Source organism: Mycetomoellerius zeteki, unplaced genomic scaffold (assembly GCF_001594055.1).
Source record: "Mycetomoellerius zeteki isolate Tzet28-1 unplaced genomic scaffold, Tzet1.0 scaffold69, whole genome shotgun sequence".
Taxonomy (NCBI): Eukaryota; Metazoa; Arthropoda; class Insecta; order Hymenoptera; family Formicidae; genus Mycetomoellerius; species Mycetomoellerius zeteki.
Genome location: NW_017257708.1, coordinates 405897 through 415247, shown reverse-complemented (window position 1 = coordinate 415247; position 9351 = coordinate 405897). Strand labels below are relative to the sequence as shown.

The 9351-nt window shown below is 31.1% G+C and overlaps 3 protein-coding genes across 3 annotated transcripts; 1 reads left to right on the top strand and 2 right to left on the bottom strand.

The window, feature by feature from the left end:
* Window positions 1-361: 361 nt before the first annotated feature.
* LOC108728991 (zinc finger protein 277) lies at window positions 362-2532 on the top strand. Its single transcript, XM_018457871.1, has 8 exons — window positions 362-835; window positions 906-1083; window positions 1227-1429; window positions 1569-1731; window positions 1795-2010; window positions 2097-2239; window positions 2314-2415; window positions 2483-2532. The coding sequence occupies exons 1-8, from the start codon at window positions 666-668 to the stop codon at window positions 2493-2495; spliced, it is 1188 nt and encodes a 395-aa protein (XP_018313373.1). The 5' UTR covers window positions 362-665; the 3' UTR covers window positions 2496-2532.
* A 269-nt stretch (window positions 2533-2801) lies between these two features.
* On the bottom strand, window positions 2802-6041 carry LOC108728990 (DNA repair endonuclease XPF mei-9). The gene is made up of 8 exons (XM_018457870.1): window positions 5924-6041; window positions 5667-5846; window positions 4436-5603; window positions 4040-4351; window positions 3737-3955; window positions 3495-3668; window positions 3079-3279; window positions 2802-2973 (listed from the first exon to the last, which is right to left on the bottom strand). The coding sequence occupies exons 1-8, from the start codon at window positions 5989-5991 to the stop codon at window positions 2821-2823; spliced, it is 2475 nt and encodes an 824-aa protein (XP_018313372.1). The 5' UTR covers window positions 5992-6041; the 3' UTR covers window positions 2802-2820.
* Window positions 6042-6051: 10 nt separating this feature from the next.
* On the bottom strand, window positions 6052-6889 carry mei-9 (DNA repair endonuclease XPF mei-9). The gene is made up of 5 exons (XM_018457849.1): window positions 6863-6889; window positions 6660-6784; window positions 6412-6528; window positions 6200-6347; window positions 6052-6108 (listed from the first exon to the last, which is right to left on the bottom strand). The coding sequence occupies exons 1-5, from the start codon at window positions 6887-6889 to the stop codon at window positions 6052-6054; spliced, it is 474 nt and encodes a 157-aa protein (XP_018313351.1).
* Window positions 6890-9351: the final 2462 nt, after the last annotated feature.

Sequence of the window (9351 nt, the reverse complement as noted above, 5' to 3'; positions counted from 1 at the left end):
CTTCACGTTACAAACGCTTCGAAGCATTCTTTGATTAGTCAATTCGTAAAATTCTTTGTTCTGATTGCTTCGAAGCGTTTGTAGCGTCAAGTGGACCGCAGTCCGTGTGACGTAAAGCGGGGAGCACAGACTTTTGCATAACGCATAACATGTAATGCATAAGAAATTCAATCAATCAGAATTCTTTATTTCAAGGAAAGGAAGGAAACGGAGGGCTTTGATTGGTACATTTTCTTATGCATTACGTGTTATGCGTTATGCAAGAGTCTGTGCTCCCCGCTTAAGCTTGAACAAGTCCCTGATTGGCGCTTGCGGAAATATGCACAAGAGCATATCATGAAATTAGTATGGAACAGCTGATGGTCGTCAGCCTCGGGCCTCGGATTTTGTTGCTATACGGAGTAGTTGCAATCAATCATAATTTAATTGTAAATCCGTCGAAATTCCTCGCCCCGAAATCACAGAATGCAAATATCCTTCAATAGAAATTTCGGTCGGTGTTGAATATATCAAAATCTAATGCATTGCAGCAAGATTTCTGACCGCATTTGCGACAGTAAACATACGTAAAATAAAAAAGAATACACATAAATAATAAATAAATAAATAAATAATTATAATACGGGCTCTTTCTTATATCAAACTTACAATTCAAATTACTCGCAATGTACAAGTCACAATTCGTCGGTTTGGACGATAAGCCATGTGATACGAAATGCTTAGTGTGTGATTGCACATTTGTTCTTCCGACGAACGAGATGGATCTTCTTACACACTTATTTAAAGTGCATCGTCTCGTTATAGCTGATGTTTGGAAAATAGCCAATTTAAGGAGGTAAGATGATCACTTCATATCATGTTTATATTCTTTGTAGTAAAGTATAATAATACTGAGATAATTTTAGTTATGTACATTACTGGAGCACAAAGTTTAAAGAAGCACCATTGACGACCTATTGTAGTACAGTGTTAATGGATTGCACACCGGATGGACAGCCAAGTAAAAACGAACATTACTTTCTGCTTTCTGACTGTCTGTCGGAAGACAAGACTTTGAGAGACGAGATACATCGAGCTAAACTAGTACGTACATCAATGAAAAGTCAATAAAGTTATAATAATCTCTTGTAATTTATAATAATCTTTTGTATCTCGATTCTTATAATAATCTTATATAATAATTTTTCTTATAATCTTTTATAACGATTTGTAATTACTATGTTAAGGAATGGATATTGGCACAACAAGAAGCTGAGCGTGCAGATACTAGTTTTAAGCGCGGCTGTATATTTTGCCGTACTGAAATCTGTGGATCACGTGCTGCGTACATAGAACACTTGTATCAGAAGCACAATCTTTATCTTGGCAAGCCAGGAAACTTAGTGTTCGTGGATGAGTTTCTAGATAAAATCCAAAACAATATTGAAAGGTATTACATTAAAAAAAACTGATATACATATGTCATTGAATTCTACATGTATTCCAAAATAATGCGATATGTATATATGTATGTATGTATTAAGAATATTTATATGAAATTATATAATTATCTCTATCAATCGTTTCAGTTTAATATGCATTTATTGTGAGGGAACATTTAAAGATCGTATGGTATTAAAAGAACATATGCGGAAAAAATTTCACAAAAGCATAAATCCTCATAATAAAGCGTACGATAAATTTTATATAAACAATTACCTAGAGCCAGAAAAGACTTGGGAACGAAAACAGGTAATGTGCGATTTGAGATAAGAAATGTTAATACTTCAGAAATATAATATTTTATTTCTACAGACTAATTTGAAAACAAAACCCGACATAAGAGGTGGCAGTAGCGAAAACGAGGATGAAGAAAGCTCGTGGTCTGATTGGAATGACGAATCTATCACAATTACGTGTTTATTTTGTAATTATAGCAACAATGAATTTACTTGTATTCTAAGGCATATGAAAGAGACACATAGTTTTGATTTTGAAGAAACTGTCAAAGACCTGACCTTTTACCAGAAAGTAAAGAATTGTCGTGCAATTATTAATTTTATATTTTTATCAATATATATCTCCCCTTTTTGTAACATGTTATTATCAAATTATAGGTGAAAGTAGTCAATTACATAAAAAGACAAATTCAATTACAACGATGTATCTTCTGCGAAACAAAATCGGACAATGTTTTGGAACATATGAAAAATCAACAACATTGTAAAATTGCCACACAAAAAGTTTGGGATCAGCCAGAGTAAATACGATTGTAATTATATACAATTTACATAAAAACAGAAATTATGTTAAGTGATTTATTATTTATTCCAGATATTATTTTCCTATGTCTGAAAATGATTCATTTTTATACAATCTTGATGAAACTAGTAACAGCGATGAAGAGAGTGATATTGAGAATCTTACTGAAGCAATGTAAGTAATATTGAAAAAAAAGATATATCGATTAAATTGACATAAATAATGCATTAATAATTTTCAGGTGTAATTTATAAATGATTTTCTGTGAATAGAAGCTAAATTTATCTCGACTAATTTTATTCGAAATTCTATTAATAAATTTTTTGTTGACTCATTTTGTGAAATATAACTATTACATCTTTATACATTAAGATCTTGTATATTTGTGGTTATTATCTAATAAATTTATCTATATTGCTTTTTATAAATTTATCTATATTGCTTTTTATATATACATTTTCTTACTTGTATCAAGGATAACATAATATAACTGTATTTTACAAAATATGTTTATCAGATTGTAATATTTTTTTATTAATATTTTAAATGTACTAAAAATATCAAGATACATCTTTTACATTATTTTTTTACTCTAGAGAAAAGTTTCTTACCACGTACTTTAGAAACTTTGCTAGTTCCCGGACCTTCATCTGTTGATAAACATTTCTCGTGTAGAGCTTTATATAATAATTCAGCATCATTTTTATTTCCAAGTATTTCTTTTAGTTCTTCCTATTTATAGAAAAATTATTAATTTTTAATATTTTTACTTAGAAATTGTAAGAAAAAAAATATATTATAAAGAATTTAAGTCTTTTAATTGTTGTTTTTACATACTTGTGATAGCTTGATAAGATGATCTAATGATTTCCCTTTATTTAATAGGACACGCAAATTTTTCGAATGTACACCCGGTAATTTACCTATAAAATCTTGGATGTGAGGATTATATTTTTCTACTATTATTTGCTTGTTTTCTGTGTCTTCATCTGCTCCAATTTTAGCAGCTACATTGGAATCGGGCTGATCTCGTCCTTGCTACGAACATATAACTTTAGTATCTATAATGTAATTATTTATGACATATATTAAATCATTAATTGCAGTTTTGCCATTATGTCATTACTTTTAAGATCTTTACTAACATAATAATTTCCCTAAAACAATAGATATATATTAATATAATAATATATTCTTTATAATTATATGAAGAAAATTGTGCATTCTTACGTTATTTTTATAAAATTGGATACCTGAAAACAGAATGGTTTATTTTGATCAAATTCTATGAGAAGCATAGGTTTAGCATAATGCCTTGTCATGGAAACTGCTTGATTATATAATCTCCCGGAAAGTAAAGAACCGATTAAATCAGATATGCTTTTCCTCTCAACACATATTTCTGGTGTTAAAATATAATCACCTACCTATAACATTGTAAATCATGTAGAAACAATATTTTATATCAAAATATACTTTTATAAATTTCACTTACCACTAATGTTACTGGTTCGATTTTTATACCGCGCGTATAGAGAATAGCTGGTAGCTCACTTCTAAATTCTCTCATATCGACAATAACTTTTGGAATTATTTTGACTTCAGATTGCATCCCTCCTTTACGCGTGTTTTCCTGATTTGCATCATCTGATTGAATTGTAAAAGCCAAACAATCATCCGATTTGCCGTCCTGATTTTCTGGCACAACCATGGTCTAAAAATAATAAAAATTATTAATTATATAGTAACATAATTGTTCAGTATATATTGTTTTTTATAAGATTATTAGAATATTCACAATTTTCGTAGTAATCAAAGACTCAAATGCTTCCTTTTCTCGTCGTAAGGAAGTAAGATATTCTTGTTCCTCAATCGATCCACCATAAATTAAAAAATACACTTTTAAATTTAATGACGGATTATTATTCTGATATATCTCTAATTGCCTCACAATGCCGATATCGGTTGCATACAAAATAATATTGTTTGGGATATGCTCGGTTAACATTCGTTGTAAGGCCATTGGATCTCCTCCTTTCTTTATGGCTTGTATAAAAACGATAGGTGCAGATGTTGCATAATGTTCTCTAGTCAAATCCAATTCTGCAATCTTTAAAATCAGAGAACAGAATTAATAAAAAAGCATTTCCTTTAATAAATAAATATTTTCTAAATGTTATAATATGTAATTTACTTGCGAACATTCTTCAAACAATGTCTGATGTTTGATATCTTCTGTAGAAGTATTGGATTGAGTTCCTTCTACGCATTTTTGCGACAAGGTGAGCACATAAGTATCTTGAGTGTCTTCCGTTTCTTCATCTATGTTACTTTCAGATGTTGATGGCTGATCTTTCGTTTTCTTTCTACTATCGTCACTTGTCTTTTGTTCTTTATTATGCGATAGTTTTTTCAGAGCTTCATAAAGTAAGTATTCATTTGCACCCATAGTTAAGTAATTCTTCAATTGGCGACATATATGATTATCGTGTACCAAGATAAGAACTTTATCAATATTTTCATAATCTTTTTTCTTATGTTTCTGTTCTTGAATCTCAAATAAGACTTCTGATAAAGCTTCCCATTTTGGGTTTGGTTCTGGTTTCAGTTCATTCTTTTCTGTATAAACTCTGCTTCTGGCATACTTAAACAGATTCTCGAATTCATCCAACATTATCCAACCACCGGCTTTCATAGCATATTCCATAGTCCGTAAACGATTTAGCATGACATAAAATGAAACAGAATCTTCGTACGTCAAAGATATAATAAGGGAACGTAATGTTTTTAAGTCAGAAAAAAATTGTTTGGTCGTTATACTAAGTTGATGCCAAATTGGATCTATTTGCAAATGTAACTGCTTGTGAAATTTCTTTGCCACTGCATTTTCCACAGTCAATTCGTCTAAATCTAAATATTTATTGAGCCTCTTTAATTCTTTTACGACATAATTCATAACATCAAGCAAAGTACTTTGAATGTTTTGCATCTTTGTTGTGATCTGCACATGTAATTCTATAACATCGGGCTCATGCTTAGACAAGCAATTATTAATAGTTGCGTGGAAACGCGGCCATAAATATAATTTCTTCACGAACAAAGCTTTCATAACTCGTTCTACTTTCAAAAATCCAACTGTAAAAGCCAGTGACGAACTTGTGAATGCCTTGATAAATCCAGTCTTATTATTTTGTCTGTACAAACGCAATGCAAATGCTTCTTGATAAGCATTCAGTATATTGTGAGCTCTATAGACGAGAATGCCAGTGACCAAGTGCAGTGGAACTCTATTTTTTAACAGATCTACCACCAAAATACGACCCGATATAAACAGCACTCCACCTTCCAAATACATTATTTCCCTGTATTTGATAATTGATTATATTAAATGCATATATAAAACAGGAATATTTTTTTAATTATACCTTTCGTTAGAAGAACATTCTGCATTAACTACAAATGGTAATCTACTTGTTCCATAACTTTTAAGTAGATCAATAAAGTAACGCTCATCATAATCAGTGGTTCCTAGAACTATAACCAGATTTCCCGGATCCAAATAAGCTTTTATCACATTTGTAAAAACAGTTTCTATACCAAGACCCCTGTGAACATTTTCCAATAAATAATAAAATTACATTATTATATGAAATCTGATACAGCAAAGATAAAATATACTTACTTAGCAGTAATAACTAATCCATCCTCCTGAAGGATGTCAAGGAAGATTTGGTTTTCGTATTCCAACATGTTTATCGATAATTTTCGAGAATTCAATTTCTAAATTTCTTAATTGCTCCAGCAATTATTTCAAAACAATAATTCAAATAAGAGATCCAGATTGGCAAAAAATAAAATATCTCTGATCTAAAATAAATACAGTATGACGCTCATATGAAATAAAATAAGTATAAATAAAAGTAAGAAAAATAGAATTATATAGTAATTCATGGCTTACTCTATCACGAGTTTTGTAAGTATTTCCTGATGTCTCGTCGTAAGATGAAGTATCGTCCTCAACTATTACTTCAGACACCAACAAAGTGTATTTACTAATTTCGTGCGACGGATGGCCATAAACACCAATACTTACAGGCCGTTTAAAGCTGAGAAAATGTAACATATTGAGAATAATAAAATAAACTTAAGATTATAATATATAGTAAGTACCTCTTAGGTATGAAAATAGTATCTTCTCCACAAGTTGTGGATTGCAGACAATAATGATCCGGCTCGTACGTCGGTTTGCTTATAATCTGTGATGCATATAAATCTGCATCTCCTGTTCTAAAAAAGGTATAAAACACACAATGCATCGTGTATCTTAACAAAGAAAAAAGATTCTATTTTATCAATAGAATAAGAATGTTGGGCAGTAATCGCAGCATTATTTAATTTCTATTAACAATGTTACTCACATTGATGTCAACCGTATCTTAATATTACCGTCATATGTCAAGCTGTAATATTTATAAGAGCCGCTGGGTACATCATCGCTAACGTAGTGCAACAATTCCTCGTTCAGTGCCGATACATAAGTTATCTAAAAGTTTAACCAAATAGTTTATTACGTAGAAATTTCAGTCTCACAGAATTTCAGCGAATGTAAACCTGATCATACCAATGCTGCAATAAGAAATGTCTTCATAGTATGGCGCGTAACAATGTTAGAATCGAAATATTAGACGTTGATACTCTCGTGGTGAGTCATAAATAACGAAACGACTGTCTAATTACACGACAGACTCGAGCTGTCGTGATCCCGTTTATATACGCATTACGTAAAGTACGCGAGATAAGGTATATTTTGCATTCAGACGATTTCGTCGAGTTTCGCGAATACGAGAGCATCACCGAGCATCAGCTGACTGTATACAAAAAATGGCGCTAAGTCGCACCAGAGAGAAACTTGAGAGAGGACACGAAGGGCCTTTTTCCTGTAACCTCAAAATACCTCCGCACACTACTGCTCTCTGAAGAAATGGATGCAAACTACACAACAATATTCATTTTTTTCGGTGCTTCTGATGAAAATAAATCGCTGAAATCGTCGATTTCAGCAATTTATTTCCATCCACCGCAAAAAAGTGGATATTGTTGTAAAATATATATTCACAATGCAATATGCGAAATTTGTTGAATTCTAAGTACTAAGTTAAAATATGATACTAATTGAAATAAAACAGTGATTTGTAATTCCTGTATTCTATATGAGGAACAGATTTTCAAAATGCGTTTTGTTCAAAAATATGAGTGTCATAAGTTGTGTGAGTGCGTAACAAATCTAAGAAATAAAGTAATAAAGTCTATTTATCGGAGAATATAAAATATATAACGATTATTTAACTTTTTTCGTAATACGCGTTAATATTTCGACAGTTAAGGTACCTTTTCATGCTGACGCTCGACGCTCATTTTCAGCGTCAAAATAGATCATGTGATCAAAATTGATATTCGTTTATAGACGAATTTTGGCGTGCTTCTGATATAGCAACCAAAAACAACCGCGGTTGAGGCTATCTTCGTTTTCAGGGATCAGAAGACAAAGATAGCCCCAACCGCGGTTGCTTTTGGTTGCTATACCAGAAGCACGCCAAAAATCGCCTAATCACGTGACTTATTTTGACGCCGAAAATAAGCGTCGAGCGTCAGCATAAAAAAGTACCTTTTGGCTGCGGTTCACTTAACGCTACAAACGCTTCGAAGTGTTTGAGCGACCAATCAGAATAAAGAATTTTACGAATTGACTAATCAAAGAATGCTTTGAAGCGTTTGTAGCGTCAAGTGGACCTCAGCCTTAGACGGTTGGCGCGCGTCCTTGGGACTTGTTTTGACGCGGTAGGGCGGGCGAGCGGCGCGACATGTTTACGCAGTTCACGTGCAGTTACTGCTCGCCGTGTAATCAATCATTTATCGACGCTCGTGTAGGCAGGTAGCCATGCCGCTCTTCTTTACGTATATAATTCTTTTTAAAACATATTTGCGACAAATATATACTATACCAGATAATACGAAACATCTCACTTTAGATTCCAAAAACTTATTTGAAGTTATTTGAAGAATATAAGGAATAAGTCAGTTTTTTAAAAGAATAAATACTAAATAACAGCTTTATTATCTTTATTTATAAAATACATATTTTAAATAAAATTATTTTAAATACGACAGATCCCCTGATTGGTACGATTTATTTAAAAAGTATAAAATAAATTCTGAAAATTTATTTGAAATATTACTTAAGAAATAGACCAGAAGAAGTTATTTAAAATAATAAGTAATCGTTTTATCTATTTTATTAAAAGTATATATTTTGAATAGCTTTATTTTAAATAAGACTGAACTCTGTATATTTTAGTATATAGATAACTTGACTTTATATTACGTGATAAAAAGTATAATTTATAAATTAGTATTTTTCGTAGCGGAATGAAACTTCTTATATGAAATTTCTTATATCAATTTTCTTAGAACTTAGCTTTCTAGTTTTAGCGGTGCGAGTTGTATGTGATACCACCGTTATATCGTGATACATCGAAGAAAATATTTGACATTTGTTTTAGAATTTCGAATATTTCTTATCAACCAATGTTCTGATAAAAGGCAAGAGGCAAAAAGTGGTTTGATAGCGTGGTTTTTTTACATAATTGCTCACGTGAGGTATTTCTGACATCCCAAAATTAGGGATACTTCGATTTTTATATCGTTTTCTTTAATGATTTATAATTAAATAAAGATTGATAATATATTAAATAAAGATAAATGCAAACATCTTTTTTAAATTATGAAACAATTTGAACTAAATAGAATAATACATGTGTGTATAAGAATAGCATTCATAAACATTTAGAGATAAATAATTTAAATATAATTTACCTATTACTTTTTCCGGATTAAGAATGCTAAATAACACACGAGAATGACAGAATTAAACGATTCGAAAGTAACAAAAAGCCGCAAGGAATCAATCTTTTATTAAAAACATTACGCGGATTTCATGTAATAAAAAGTTATTACAAACTAATAATAGTTTATCGTAACACAATTAAAATATCTAAGATATTCATGAGCTGAGTGTGTGCGTAACGAATGTAAGAAGTAAAGCTAAAGCCT